Consider the following 16,797-nt stretch of genomic DNA (forward strand, 5'->3'; position numbering starts at 1 on the left):
AATGAGAGATTGAGATATAAATGAATCAATCAATCAATCCATTTATTGCTCAAGAAAATCCATTAAAAACTAGTTTGGAAAACATTAAGAGAATTGGATTTTCTTGCAACCAAAAAACCCCAAATTAGGAAAAGAGATGAGGAAATGAAGAACACACGGAGTGATTGCAACTATCTCCACAGTTGTTGCAGTCTCTCACCTTCTAAAAATGGGAGAAAGTTTGATTTTAAATGATTATGAAGCCCTTAATCCAAGAGCTGGAAATTGATCTTAGAATCAGGTTAGTTGGATCGATTTGCCCCTATACCTGGATCGATCCAAAAACGGGGGAATAAAAGTCTTGCACCAAAAACCATTTCTCTCGGTTTTCTTAACTCATTTAAAGATGAAAAACAGGGTCGATTCACATTCAATCACCACACACTCAACTACATACCTCGACCTCTTAGCAAAGTCTTACTCTTCAAAGTCAAGTAATCCGAAGAAGGATCGGTAAACCGAGTTATGGGACACTTAGGAATTTTGTCCAGAATTACCAACCTAGCTAAACACTCATAAATAATAATACCCGCTCTAATACCAAGTCAAAAATACAGAGTTTGTGAGGAGAAGACTCCAATAGTTTTCTCTATTACTGGCTGTGCATAAATAGCCACTATATAAAGCTTTAGATCCTATAGTTTAGGACTGATTGACTAACAATAAGGAAACTATAGTTGTTAAGATACAATCACATATTTACAGGAATTCTTGTTATTCTAGTTTATCTGTACAGCTAGCAGTAGAGAAAAATAAGGGGCTTGAATGTTGGAGAACCAACTTGGAGATAATTACTCATGATTGTCAATATGAACGTTTTACAGATTATGAACCTTTTGGATCTAGAGCATCGCTTTTGAATGAAATAATGAATGCATTCAGAAATGCTGAGATGTATATGACTGGAGTATGGGGGATGGGCGGCGTGGGCAAAACCACACTGATGAAACAAGTGGCAGAACAAGCTAAGCAAAAGAAGTTGTTCACAACAGAAGTCTACATAGATGTATCCTGGACTCGAGACTCCGACAAACTTGAACAAGGAATTGCTAAAATTCAACAACAAATTGCAGACATGTTAGGCTTGGAATTTAAGAGGAAGGATGAATCCACAAGAGCACTTGAGCTAAAGACGAGACTGAAGGAAGTGAAGACCCTTATTATCTTAGACGACATTTGGGAGGAAGTTGGTTTGAAGGAAGTCGGAATTCCTTGTAAAGATGATAAGACGGAATGAAAAGTAGTGTTGACATCTAGAGATCTACACATTAAATAACTACATGGACGTAGAAAAATGTTTTCGAATTCAACAATTAACAGAAGAAGAAGCTTGGAGTTTATTTAACAAGACAGCAGGTGGTTCCTTGGAGAAGAATCTTGAATTGCGCCCCATAGCAATGAAAATAGTTGAAGAATGTGGGGGTCTACCAATTGCGATTATAACAATTGCAAAGGCATTAAAAGGTGGGAGGCTGGCTGTATGGAAGAATGCCTTGGAAGAATTGAGAGCATCTTCACCAACAAACATCAAAGGAGTGAGTAAAAACGTGTACTCATGTCTGGAGTGGAGCTACAAACGTTTGATAAGTGTTGAGGTCAAGTCATTGTTCTTACTATGTGGTTTGCTGGGCGATGGCGATATTTCATTGGATGACTTGTTGAAATATGGCATGGGTTTGGATTTGTTTGATAACATCGATTCATTGGAGCAAGCAAGAGATAGAGTAGTTGCCCTGGTGAAAATCCTTAAAGCCTCAAGCCAGTTGCTTGACGCACTTGCAGATGGACCCTATTATAAAAAAAAATATTGTTTTAGTATATGTTAGAAATATAAGAATATTAAGATCTTCCTATATTTTTTTTGGTTAAAAATGAATAATAATAATTTCAAATAACAATATTTTATTAAAAATAAATAATGAATGAAGTTTAACTTTTTAACTTGTAAATGAGTCAAGTTTTTCACTTCATGTGCACATTTAGTACTAAATTACAATATAATATTCTAAAATATTTTGATTTAATCTATAATTAATTATATATGTTTTTTCAATTCAAAATTATTTTTAAAATTAAAAAATTTATTAAAGAATTTAAATGATTAATTATATCTTACTTAATTTATAATTTATTTACTTAAATTCAAAAAATATATTTGTAGGAGAAACAATAAAGTCATAACTCATAATATATCAATTTTAATCTTCTTTTTTTTTTTTTAATAATTAGATCTATTTTTTGAGTTCCAAATTATTTGTAAAAATCATTAAATTCATTAATAAATTCAATACAAAGTGTCATTTGATTTGAAGTTTATTTTTATAGTAAGAAAATTTATAAAAATATAACTATGTACAAAAAAAAAAATCATAGAGGTATTATAAATCAATTTGTATCCATAAATTTTTAGTGTTAATGAGTTTATTGTTTGAATTTCAAACTATTTTTAAAAATTAATAAGCTTTTTAATGAATTCAACACATTAAGTTTTGTTTAATTTAGAACCTATCTATTTGGTTTTTAAAAAATAGAAAATAATGATGTTATACCAAAGAAAAATAATAGAATTATACCAATTTTTGTCTATAAATTTATGGTATCAAATGGATTATTATTTGAGTTTTAAATTATTTTTAAAAATTATTAGACTTGTTAATAAATCCAATCACATTAAGTTTTATTTAATTTGAAATTCATTTGCCTAGTAAAAAAAATTGGAAAATAATGATTCTATGTAAAAGATAAACAATTAATAAAGTCTTTCTCGACCAACTTTTGTTTATAAATTTTTGGTAGTAATTGGTTCACTATTTTAGTTTTAAATTACTTTTAAAAAATACTATATTTGTTAATGAATCTGACACATTGAGTTTTGTCTAATTTGGAGTTCATTGCCGAATGAAAAAAAATAAAAAAAAATAATGATTTTATGTAAAAATGACATAATAAAATCATTCTGGACCAATTTTTTTGTTTATAAATTTCTAATATTAATTGGTTCACTATTTAAGTTTTAAATTATATTTAAAAATTATTAAACTTATTAAGGAATCTAACACGTTAAGTTTTGATTAATTTGAAGTTCATTTTTCTAGTAAAAAAAAAATTAGAAAATAATTATTCTATATAGAAGAGAAACAATAAAGTCATTTTAAACCAAAACATTAAGTTTTGTCTAATTTGGAGTTCATTTTCCTAATAAAAAAATTTGTAAAAATATTATATATATAAGAAACAAACCCAAACATCTAAAATAAATTGTGGTACGTGGCTTACTAATTTTATTAGTTCCATGACTTTTTAGTATTAATTAGATGGGTTTTTTAGTTTAAAATTAATAAATTTTATGTATCAAGTATAGTTTGATTTGAAATTTATTTCCTTAATATAAAATTTTCAATCATGTTAAAAAAAATTAAAAAGTAAATATAATTTCAAGGAATATCACATCGGTATTAAATCGTGGAGAGAAAGAAAAATGATATCATGTTTAATTTTATTTGTTTTTCTTATGATTTTTTAAAAAAATTCTACGTTTTCCTTTTACTTTTCAAAACTAGTAAAAACAATTTTTATTTGTTCTCTAAAAATTATTCTCTATTTCACTTTGTTTTTAAAAAACTATTTCCAAAAAACAATAGCCAAACAGTCTTAAAAGCTTTTAAAAAATAGTTTTTTATTTGTAAAAATGAAAAACTGTTTTTAAATCATATAATCAAACTGGCTCCTATATTATGGAATTTAGGAATTCCAAACTTATTATATATTAATGGTTGAAGTAAAGTGGGTAGAAGATCAATTCATCTTACCTGTTACAAAGGTATGAATTTTTTATTTTTTATTTTCTTAAAAGGAAGTCTGGCTTTGTTAAAAATTACAACTGGTTATCTAAATATTGTACACAAAAACATAGTTATTGAAGAATAAAATGCGCTAGCTTGTTGATCCTTCATGGAAAACACTTCACATGCTAACCCATATCCACTGGGATGCAAGAATAAAACGGTGACATGTTCAAGGGAAAATTGGCATGAAATACATCATTGGCTTGTTACCTAAAAATATAAGCTTAAAGGTCAATTGGCATGCATGATACACACTGATGAAACTCTCAATATTTGTAATCAAATCAGTGCATTCCAATGCTATCAATTGTTATTACATTCTTGAAAACAGATTGTACCCAGTATAGACTAAGTAATCTAACCTTTTCCCTTTGGGATATGTCAATCATCTGTGGTTCCTATAGACAGCATGTATATTGTCAACCTAGTTTCGGTATTTACAATGCCTTGGAACTCTGGAGTGGTGAATGGGAGACAACCCTTACTAAATGGTGGCATGGGAAGCAGATGTTTGAGCTATGTTGACTGCATTGGGTTTAATATCTCTGCTTCTCATGTAAGTCAGGAACTGGCCAGGTAGCTCTTCTAATAGAGCTTGGACTACGGAAGTTTGCCCACCTGCTTCAAGATTTAAGATAAGAAATTACTCTTTAAGGAAAACCACTTTCTAATCGATTTGCCAAGAAAAAGTACATCTTTCTTGTCTAAGGGATATAAAAGGGAAATAAATATTTCAAATTTATAGACCCATTCATCTTTCTAGTCTATGGTATGTACAAAAACAAGTTATATGCAAACTGCTCAAACTCTGGAGTTTACAACCTATTCAAGTACGTCTATTAGCCTCTAACAGGATGATGTGAGATTGAAGTTTGAGCTGAAAACTCAAGTTTTCCAAAACCTATGCTGGACAAGCTAATGAAAAATATGTACTCACCACGCACTTCCCTCATGGGAACAAACTGTACAATATCTCGAGTTGCTACACGTCCTGTAGAACTCTCTAACCAACAACTGTTATCAGCATCAAGGATCTGCCAAACAATAAGAATCAGAACACATATAACATTGTTGAGACATGAAACCCATTGTACCCATTAAAGCATTAAGTACTGAAATGCCAATAAAGCATAAATTAATTGAAGTATTGAATGCTAAATTATGAAAACAAGGGTACACCTCCATCTGTTTAAAATCTGCTCCTCCCACTCCAACTATCAGAATTGATAAGGGCAAATCAGATGCCCTGACCAAAGCATCTTTTGTTTCTTGGAGATCTGTAACTACTCCATCCTAAAAAGATGATAAATGACTTGAGTCCCCAAAAAAATAAAGAAAAGAAAAGGGAAAAAAGAATACGAAGATAAATGCAACTTTGAAGTTAGATTTTCTTTACAAAGAAGTAGAATAAAATAAAAATAAATGCAATTATAAGTCATTCTTCTCTCTACCGTTATGATAAGCAAAACAAAATATTTGCGGATGTTATAGGAGAGGGACTGGCGAGCAATTTCAGCTGCATTATTGATCACTTGTCCAAATAAAGTCGGTCCTGCTAGAGCAACATGGTTCAGTGCACTTGCATAGGCAGCCATGATCCCTTGGACCCCTTCAACCTGTGAAATAATAGAAATTTAATAGTGTTCTAATGGCCTATTATGAGGTCCTCATAGATCAGAACATAGTCCAAGCAGGAGGAGGCATCAATAGGCAATCCAGTACAATGAGCAACACTATGCTACAACTACAGTGTAGCTCATCTAAAACAATATTTGGGATGCCACAATCATGACAACTACGAACAATTCAAACAAACATGCGTCTTTGCTTGATAGGTTACACTATTTCTCTCTTTTTTCCCCCCTGCCCTGTTGGAACAAGCATCATTAGTAAATGCAATGAAGCACTAGATAATTTTGAGCATATCATGACAGCTCTTCCATAGACTAGTTAAACTATCTCATTTCACCAAAAAATATAGAGGGTTATTTTTAATTGAAGAGCAAACATAACAAACCAAAGAGGCAAACTCCGCCAAAAAAAAAAAAAAAAATGTTGTTTATTCTAGGGTTTTAAGTGTTAGTTTTATGGGCAAATACAAGTAAAAATGTTTTGTCTACACATGGCATGACATGGAATTCAGTCCAAAACACAAAAATCAAAATCTAATTGCAAATAATCAGAACAATATAATCCATTTTAAAGGATCTTACTTGTAGACATTTCAATTGATAGCCATTTTTTCTGTCTTTAATAGTGAAGTCAAGTCTTCAATAGAACAGATTATTTTCATTTTGAGTTAAAAAAATTTACTAATACTAAAATCTAGCAAAAAGAGTGAGGTGATGAATGTGGACTTAAATCCATTTCCTTGAATTAACAAGAATTTGCACTTTCACAACTTGGAAAAAAATCAAGGTTTTCATTATGATAAATTGCAGAGACAAATGTAATATATCTTCTTTATTGGTAGTTGTGTAGAAGACAAATCGGAAAAACCCTGAGTCTTCTTACCTCAATGCTGCTTGCACTTCCATTCAAGTTAAAACAATGTGATACGGTACCATCAATTGTCCTTCCCCCAAATCCCCACGCAGGAAAGCGCCTATCAGAATCATAAAATTGTATGACCTCTCCGACCTCCATTATAGCCTGAAAGGAATTCAATCAAGAAATTATATTACCCACTACATCAATAAAGACTGATTTATTTTGTGAGCTAACATTCAAGCTATAAACATGGAATTTAGTGTAGAAGATTGATTTATTTTGTGAGAGGCTTATGCTAAGCCAATGTTAGGTTAAACCCCTCCTCCCGAACATCCTTCTTTTGGCTTGCACATGGGATCTGTAAATAGGGGAAATACAGATGCTGCATGGTTTCAACTCATCACCTCATGATAACCAAGTTGATGTTATGTTAAGCTACCAAGTTGTCCCAAAAATTTAAGCAATTAGATAATGGTGGATCAACAATGTATACAAGGCTGGTGTTACGCTAAAACCCTAACGAAGTTAAGTCCGTCATAAAATCTACTACACTCCTCAATCATATCCACGGGTTGGTATCAAAAAACCAAATAATCTTTTTCCATCAACAGATCTCCACCAGTAAACCACTGGATAGTGGGAACACAATTTAAATGAGCATCTTCAATTGAGCACTAATGGTAGATGGGAAGCCTTACCTGTTGGTAAGCATTGAACCGGCCAGAAGGATCAATGTAGTGCAAAGAATCTGGAGTTCGAGGATTTCCATTTGAAGCTGGACAAAATAAAACGGCCGCTCATGAAACAGAAAAATTATAAAAACGCAAAAAGATAGCAATCCTGCAAAGCTGAAGAGTATTTACCAGTAAAATCAACAGCAACCATAAAATTAAATTCAAATCCATTAGAAACATAATCAATAAAACTGTATAGCTGCTTCTCACAAAATTGATCAACAAATAGCTGGCCCTTCAAAACCTATACATTAATAGTTATAGGAGATGTAAGGGTTAAAAATCATCAACTAATGCAATATGTGGTTCCTTTTCCAAGTATCAAACAAATACCTTCTCATGACCATGCTGAGCAGAAGAGGGTAAGATGAAACTGGCACCAGTTTTTTGTTTATGAAGTTTTTCCAGGTCTGCCACTGATTTCTGAAGTTTACTGATAAAGGAATTTTCAAAGTTGACATATCTCAGGAAACAAAGGATGATGACATAAAATTTGGTAAACCAAAGGAAAAAAAACTGAAAGGATGATAATAAAAAACTAATAAAAGAAATAGATTCATTAATTACCCGATCAGTACATGATTCCCACTACTATTGAAATCAAAGCACTCGATAACTAATGGGTTATCCTGCAAAGCAAATGAGAAACAGAAAGTTTAGTAACCTGTAGGCTGGGGTAGTCCCACCAAGACATCAAATTGGTTCCAAAAAATGTGGATTTGACACCCACTATCTTCGTAAAAAAATATGAAATAACCAAGCACACAATGGTTCCTTAAGTAATGTAGTAAACAATAACACAATTTTTGTGAACTGAAAGACACTGTACTCAGGTAGCTCACAAATTACTTGTATCTCTTTTGTTACAGAGTAATCACAAATATCTACATTCAGTTTTACCATAGACCACCATCTAACTAGAATTGTAAGAAGGTGAAAAACTTGCCTTGCTAACAAATTGCTGCATTGTTAGACATAGAGGCCTCCAGATTGGATTCAAGTTGTTATCAACCACTTCTGTCTTGCAAATTGGAACAGAACCTCCATTTTCAACAATCCTAGATATTCTTAAAAAAGGGTCCTAATAAAGAAAAAAAAAAAGATGAGAAAAATTTAACACCCAAACACAAATCAATGCACCTATAAGTAACAAAATGCTCTAAGTCATGGGTTCTGAGTACATACACTTTTAGAGAACAAGTCCTTGTTTTCCAAGTGTGAACAATGGAATATAACCTCAATAGCATTCCTTGAAGCAACTGTTTCCTCTGCATGGACAGTGAGTTTCCCTAGGTTTTTCAAACCCCTGTTCCCATTTCTGTTATGAAGATCTAGGGTTAAGCTCTGGCCTTGTTTAGTCACTATCTGCCATGAGTTAAGCAAAACACATACAATGAAGTGTAAGTTCAATAATGACCACATATTTGTAATGAATAATGTCCCATAGACTTCCTTATATGGATGACTACATTTTTGCATGTCTTGCCATGTGTTACACAAGCACTACTGCACAAGCTTTAAAATCAGACAACACTACACCTGTATAAAGAAAAGTGCTCTCTCTAGAGATGGACGGCTACTTTCAAAAGCCATTTTTATGCAGAAAATTGAAAATTTTCACTTGAAACGTCATAGAAACAGCCAAATAGCTTTTCTGCTACTTTAAAAACTTCACAGGAACATTGCATAATATACTGGTTATGTAATTTCTAATCGACTTGAACATAGGAAACATGCAGGATTGTGCAGCATCATTAAGTTGCGACAAACCAAGGCAAGTTACCTCTGACAGAACACAACTGCCTTCTCCAAGGAATTCTTGATCATTCAACTTCAGCGTCTGCAAGGTCACAAAGTAATAAAGTTGAACTCTGAAATTCACCTTCTGAAAGTCTTTGAAGTATAAATCTGAATGTAAAAGTTTAACCCTAAACTTATTTATGGAAAAGAAACAATGATTTCAATTTTGAAAATTGGTAACTATATATATATATATATATACAAACTGCCAAAAATTAAATAATTTGCTTAAAGCACATGAATAAAATCTCTTCCTTAAAATGTGCCAAAAATAAATAATTTACCTAAAGCACATGAATAAAATATCTTCCTTAAGATGTTCTTTGAAAAATTCTTCTACAGACTTATGATGTATGGCTACAAGCCTATGTTTCTCAAATGAAATATTAAATAAATTGGATTTCTTTTGAGAATTATATCATGAATTATCATTTGACTCTCGGAACTCACTACATAAATTTTGTAATCAAAGGTCATAATTTAGGCTGAAAAGATAAAAATATAGAAGGAACAAAAAGCATTTTCATTCGTGAAGGCAATTCACAAAATAAACATGACCAAATGCAAATTGCTCAGGAACATTACACCTAGGCACATTGCAAATAGAGAGGGAATAAAAATGTTGTCCTCATAAGGACTTGCATATTAAGGATGAATTTTCATGGTAAGATATTTAGATTGCACTACTTTCCTTTGCATTGGAATATGAAGAAATTAAAAACAGTATCAATTTCTGAAAATTTTGAGACCCGCCAAGATAGCCTTGTTGATCAGGGTGAACACTAGGAAGGGTGGTCGCAGTAAGTGGCACATGGTCCTAGGTTCAAATCCTGCCACTGATTATACCCTGAATTTACCCAGTACTGGTTATTGCAAGGCAGTCAACACCCGAGGTTTGGGTCCCCATGGAGAGTCCTAAAGGTTGGCCATGGAAGGTTCCTCAGTAATCCAAAAAAAAAACAATCTGAAAATTTTGAGAAAACTCGACTTGTTGAGAATATTTGAGGTGAATATTAATCATATCATAGATCTAAAAAGATGAAGATCTGCTGCATTTTCTTACAATGCTGAAACCATGAATAAACAAGGAAAGTGTAAAACCAAGTGAAATTTAAACGAGCAAATCGACTTAAATGTCATGTGAGAAATTTGAATCATGAGATACTAGCATTATTTTTATTTCACCATTCCTAATGATAAATTTGGGGCTATCTAACTTCCAGGTTTGCATGCATATAACTAAAAGAAAATTATTTTTTCATATGCCCCACCACCAGTCAGATTAATCATCAAGATAAAGTGGGAGGCTAGGCAACAAGCAAGTGCTTAGGTTTTTCACTGTTATTGAATGCTTAGCATTCTCAAATATTTGCATATATATTAAATTAAAGCAGAAAATTGTTGTACTTTGATAAATTGATTGACATTTTAGAACATGAAGAAAACCATTTGTCATCCTAAAAAAGAATATGAAGTAGAGAGACCTAACCACCTTATCATTTATTTTTCATTAGAAACTCTAAAATCAATGTCCAGAACTCCCTTTTTCCCTAGTTGACCCAAACCGAACATCCAAAACATAGAAAACAGAAACATGTTGTATTAAGGAATTTGTAGTGATATGATCACCATGGTATATCTAAATGAATCCATTTATTTATGCAAATCTTAATCTCCACAAAAAAATTTTATTTGTCCATCAAATTATTGACTGGCAGATATTGAACAAATCCCATCAAAAGTACAGTTTATTGAAGTCAGATTAATATTATAGAGGAACTAAGAAGTAGATTTCAAATTACCTTCACAGGTAAATTGTAATATTTTGTATCAACGTCATACACATGAAATCTGGAAACACAAATGAGCAAACACATGATTGAACCGATTACGCTAAAGAGAGGTCTAGTAGTGAACAGAATAAATCTACATAATGCAGAAATGTACACAGATATATAGCATGCTTACATCAATGGCTGGACAATCTCAAAATGATAGGCAACAGTAATTTTTTCAATCCAAGCTGGATCCAAGCTGTTCATTATTACTTCTGTGCGCCCAAGTTCCTCAAGTGTTCCATCTCTTTTCTTAGTATATGCTACCACCATAGGATCACTCTGCAATACAAGGGGGAAAAGGAACTATTTCAGTTTAAACCATAACATGACAAGCCTCAGCACCATATACCAGAACATGTCAAAGAAATATTTACCATACAGAGGCTACTAAAATTAAAAGCAATGCCAGCACTTTGATAGAACAAGTCCAGGTATCACAGATCAACTCTACATAATATGCAAGGGGCATGCCACTCCAACAGTAAAAAATTTTGACACGTGAAATTAGTGAAAGATATATATAAATACCTTATGAAGAGCAGTAGGTTCTGAGTCTTTGACTTGTTTCTTTAGACCACTACTGCTACTTATTTGGTTATATTGTCATACAAATGCCTAACACTCATATTACAGCTTTATGCTGAGATACAAAATATCAAAAATTGTGTATGCAAGAACACTTACATGGTAGGATAAATTAAATTTTAAGGTAGATAGATGGTATGTGGTTCAGCATGTTATATACATACACATCACCCATGATCCTCCCAACCTTAGGATTAGTTCCCATGAATGGTGGGAGCTTAGTAATGATTCATAATTCATGGTAAAAACTTTATTATATAGTGCAAGTACCAAATAGGAAATAAATTAATCAGAGTCTAGGGGATATTTTGATCAAGTTTGTAGGGTTGTCAAATTCTAGCCCTGGCAAAGAGACTGTTTTCAGAGGGAGTGGCAGGAGAAGGGGAAGTCCCTCTTCTGTAATGAATGTTATGATATTGCTCTTGATAACAATTCATCACAGTCAAGTAAAAATGCAAATAGGACTATAGAACAAATCATAAAGTGTTTCGTTAGTTCCTGATGAAAATTCATCTTATATTTGCTTAAATACAGATTTTCTGAATGGATTTTCAGCCAGAAAACCTTGCTTTTTGAAATAAGGCTTTTTGTTTATTGGAATTTTATTTACTTTGAAAAGGAAATTTTTATAGAGACCACTTCTCTTCCTATAGATTTCCTCCTCATGCAGTATATACTATGCATAATGTGTTATAAATCACATGCACTCTAGCACTAATGAAGCCCGGATTTTTCCCCACCATCACCTACAGCTACATGTTTTTGGTTGCATTCTTTTCTAGGTTTCCCTGTAGCAAGATTTCTTGTCCTTTTATTCTACATAATTACTCTCTTAGTATTTTTAATAAGTTTTCACTCACAATGGGACACCCAGGTAAGAATTCCATATCCACGTGGACAAATGAACAGGAAGAAGCAAGAAATAGTAGCCGAAGTCATTCAAAGCATTCAAGAATAAAGAGGAAAAAGAAAAATCAAACTACCACAAACAAACTGACATTTAATACAACAAAGGAAGGTAGGCCCAATAAGACAGCAAAAGAATATTGCACTATGAAAACAAGTGTGAAAATACATGCCTTAGAGATGATGTCACGATCACGTAAATTGGAACCAGATAAAGATAGCTGCAGAAATCAATGAAAAGATATTAGTACAATTTGAGGAACAAAATCAAACAGACAGACAATAAAGAGGAATCGACACACTCTGAACAACAGACCCATCCACGTTTCTAGAATCACTACTGCCTATGGTTAAAGTTAAATGTCGAATCTTCCATTTCCAGGTGGACTTCTTACTCTTGGAGGTGGGTACATTTCTAACCTCTATTTTGAAAAGAGCTGGATCCAAGGTCTGCAAGATATATCTCCCTTGGGGATCATAGAATGCTAAGGTCACCTGCCCATTCTAAAAGGGCATTTCAGATATTGAATTATATTGAGCATGAAGGGGAAAAACTCTCTTCTTTAAAATATCACGATGCAACATCCTGGTTTTAGTGTTCAACCTGACTTTCACAGCATTAACACTGAATATTTGAGAAAATGGTCAACCTCATATTCAGACACTCAGGGACCATCAGAGCAGGTGATAAATGGATGATCAGTATGGAAATGCAATTTTCTGGCCAGTCCTTCCCTGATTTGAAAGTGCTTAAAGTGAAAAAAACCTAGTACAACTTCAGACAACCAAAAAAGTGGTCCAGGATATGAACAGAAGCCACAAAAAAATACACTTTTTCACCTATGATTCCTTAGATAATCGAACATCAAGTCATTATCACATTTGCACACATTTAGATGAAAATAAAAAGTTTGGAATCAATGATTTTGTCGATGCTCAAAAGTCAAATACACATCTAGAATAGGGGAATCTTTCCATGTTTCTAAAAGGGGAGCAACTTTCTGGGCAGTCTTTTAGTGAGGATGAGATGGAAAATTAGAATGTCATGCAATGGCGGGCAGAAGTACAATATTAAAATATCAGGCAACAGGCAAAAATTGCACCGATTTGAGAGATATCCAAAAAGATGAATTTTCTTGGCACAACTAACCAACAACCCTTTGTAGATAACCAAATTTATCAGTTTATATCCACCATTCTTTTAGTATTTTTAAATCTAATAATATTACGATACCCTATAGAGAATGTATGCTTCTGCATCAGCAATCCCAAATACAACTCAAAAATTGCCCTGCAGACCTCATACACTTCAATTATCAAGCTCCACTCATGGACATCAAAACAGTGGGATACAAATGTTACCATCCAGGAAGCGTTAAAAAGAAACCTCACTCTCCAGTATACAACAAAAAAAGCATAATTTTCATAATTATTCGTGAAATTGATCTCAGAAAATTATGGATTATTTCATGAGTGAGATATTCTTCACAGAATATTTTAAAAGCTCTGTTTTCACTTGAGAAAACATTTGCAATTACTATTATAAAAATAACGATGACGATTTTTTTGACCAATTCCTAATGATAATAGTAATAACAATTTCCAGGGCAAATCGGTTGACCGTGTCCTCGTATTGACATTGCAATCCATTTTGGTTGCCATTGCCAAGAAGTAGGAATAGAAAATTTCAATTGACAACGATTTCCTTACTCCACTTTCTCATCAACCAAACACAACATTAGGGATTCGTATATGTAATGAAAAGAAAAGTTTTAAAAATAATACGAGGAAAAGAAAAGAAGCAAAGATAATGCACAGCGAAAATTTGCAAAATGGAATAAAACAACCCAGAAAATAGAATAAAATCACAAAAGTTAGTGTTTGACCCAATGTGTGGCTGAAAAAAAAAACATTCAAAATCGAAAAGAAAATGAGAAATAGCGTTTGGTTAGAGGAAAAAACAACAAAGTGTACGGGCGGCACCACCTCGAGCTGCGTGAATAGTGGTTGAATGCCTCGAGCTCGAAAGAAGTGGTCAACAGCGTCGTTGTGGGCAGCGTCGCTGGTGGGCATGGGAGGCAGACTGGGCCCCGTCAGCCCCACTCCTACAGCCTGTTTCCCTCCTCTCACATCTGAAAAACACCCTCCCATCTCTAGAATTTCAACTCCTTTGATTACTCTTATCTGTTTAACAGAAAGCAAAGACAGTTCATTCGCATGCATAAGTGATATTTGCATGTATATATATATATATATAAAGCCCACTTCCTTTCTTTCTGGTTCTCCAGAATATTTAAGGAGAATTTTATGGGGGAAAAAGGAAACTTTCAGGAATCAGTACGAGGAAAATTCAATTTTATTTGTTGTTCTTGGTTTTTACAAGGAATAAAAGAGGAGACTTTGTTAGACTTAGACTTGGGGCTCAAGAATTCTATGGTCAGCTAGGCTCAGCCGACACGTTGGCGGCTTTTGCCACTTCTTTTCGCCTCAGGCTCGCAGCCTGCATGCATGAATCCGCCTGGGATTTTTGACAAGAATACGAAAGTTTAAAAAATAATACCTAAACTATCCTAGTAGAAAAATAATTTCATGCCATATAAAAATGAGGAATTTTTTTAAAAAAAAATTACCTATTTAAAAGATCATTTACATCATTATAAAAAAATTATATAAAAAAAATTGTCCTTCTAAGATACGGTTTATAAAATTTCCTTTTTAAAAAATGTAAGAAAGATATTAAGAAAAGTAATTGCTAAATTATATTCTTCCTATTAAACATATTGAATGGGGTTTATATAAGATAAACATCCCAAACGGTTGCAGAAAATATTCCACAAGACGTGGTCAAGTCAATTACAATGAAAATAAACATTTGAATACATCAGAAGTAATCTGTTACAACAAAAAACTAACAGCTAAAGAATAGCTCCTATGATTGGGCTTCAATACGCCCCCGCAAGATGGCAATTCCATCTGAAATGCCAATCTTGGAGCGAAGAAAAAGGAACCGACCTTTGGAGAGAGGTTTAGTAAGGACATCAGCCAATTGAGAGTGAGTGTTAATATGAGAAACTTTAAGAGAACCATCAGCAACTTTTTCCCAAACAAAATGGTAATCCAATGCGATGTGCTTCATTCGACTGTGGAATAGCGGATTTACACACAAATAGGTGGCACTTAAATTATCACAATAAATAGTAGGAGATTGTTGAAGCGTGATACCAAGCTCAGAAAGGAGATGAGAAACCTAAGTGACTTCAACAGCAGTAGAAGCGACAGCCCGATACTCGGCCTCTGTTGATGAACGAGCTATTGTCTTCTATTTCTTTGAACACCAATAGATTGGATTGCCACCAAGAAAAAGAACAAAAGTAGTGGTAGACTTGTAAGAATCTTGGTCGCCAGCCCAATCGACATCAGAATAAGCTCGAAAATCAAGAGGTGGAGTGACATCTAAATAAGCTTGAAGATGGAGAGGTTGTGGTCGTCGAAAAGTGAGACCAAAATGTATTGTATGTTTGAGGTAACGAAGCAACCTCTTAGCTGCAGTCCAATGAGTTTGAGTGGGGGCATGCATGAATTGGGCAAGTTTGTTGATGGCGAAAGCAATATCAGGTCGAGTGAGCTGGAGATATTGAAGTCCACCAACCAAGCTCCGAAATTGAGTAGCATTAGTTGGAGGAGAACCATCATTGAGAGTTAGATGGCTAGTTGAAGACATTGGGGTGGAAGAATTATTTATACCTTCCAAATGAAACTTTGCCAACAAGTCACGAACATATTTATGTTGAGATAAAAACATGCCATCAGAAGTGGAAATGGCCTCAACTCCCAAGAAGTAGCTCAAAAGACCAAGATCCTTTAGGGAAAAACGATGAGCAAGAGCATCAATGAACTTCTGAATGGACTGAGAACAATTTCTTGTTACAAGTAAATCATTCACATATACCAAAAAATAAATTGTGACTGACCGACATTGATAGATGAATAATGAAGTATCAGATTTAGAATTGATAAACCCAAAGTTGAGGAGAAATGTCTTTAACTCTGTGTACCAAGCTCGAGGGGCTTGTTTCAAACCATAAAGAGTCTTTTGCAAGCAGCAAACATGAGTAGGATTATCCTTATCAACATACCCAGGTGGTTGAGCCATGTAAACATCCTCAGTTAAATTTCCATGAAGAAAAGCATTATTAACATCAAGTTGTGAAATAGGCTAATCGTTACTCAAGGCAATGGATAGAACAACTCGAATGGTGGTTGGCTTAACAATTGGGCTAAAAGTGTCATGATAATCGACCCCAGGGCGTTGATGGAATCCTTTGGCAACCAAACGGGCTTTGTATCGAGAAATAGAACCATTTGGATTTCATTTGATACGAAACACCCATTTACACCCCACAATGTTATGGTTGGAAGGAGGAGGTACAAGAACCCATGTACGGTTGCTAGCAAGAGCAACAAGCTCATCATCCATGGCAGCACACCAGCTGGGATCTTGAAGAGCTTGAGAGGCAGTAGTAGGCTCAAGGGACGCATGAAGCAGATGTTTGGTGACAT

General features: G+C 33.7%; 2 protein-coding genes across 2 annotated transcripts; one reads left to right on the top strand and one right to left on the bottom strand.

The window, feature by feature from the left end:
- The first annotated feature begins 907 nt into the window (after positions 1 to 907).
- LOC104881454 (probable disease resistance protein At4g14610) lies at positions 908 to 1,276 on the top strand. Its single transcript, XM_010661794.1, has one exon. It carries the CDS (start codon positions 908 to 910, stop codon positions 1,274 to 1,276), a length of 369 nt encoding a protein of 122 aa, XP_010660096.1.
- A 2,856-nt stretch (positions 1,277 to 4,132) lies between these two features.
- On the bottom strand, positions 4,133 to 14,447 carry LOC100262302 (protein BONZAI 3). Its single transcript, XM_019225270.2, has 16 exons — positions 14,224 to 14,447; positions 12,411 to 12,458; positions 10,877 to 11,025; positions 10,711 to 10,759; positions 8,892 to 8,948; positions 8,294 to 8,473; positions 8,055 to 8,189; positions 7,676 to 7,737; positions 7,442 to 7,541; positions 7,238 to 7,352; positions 7,073 to 7,149; positions 6,399 to 6,536; positions 5,336 to 5,500; positions 5,064 to 5,177; positions 4,822 to 4,918; positions 4,133 to 4,502 (listed from the first exon to the last, which is right to left on the bottom strand). Exons 1-16 carry the CDS (start codon positions 14,386 to 14,388, stop codon positions 4,369 to 4,371), a joined length of 1,785 nt encoding a protein of 594 aa, XP_019080815.2. The 5' UTR covers positions 14,389 to 14,447; the 3' UTR covers positions 4,133 to 4,368.
- Positions 14,448 to 16,797: the final 2,350 nt, after the last annotated feature.

This window comes from Vitis vinifera, chromosome 14, assembly GCF_030704535.1.
Source record: "Vitis vinifera cultivar Pinot Noir 40024 chromosome 14, ASM3070453v1".
In the NCBI taxonomy this organism is placed as follows: Eukaryota; Viridiplantae; Streptophyta; class Magnoliopsida; order Vitales; family Vitaceae; genus Vitis; species Vitis vinifera.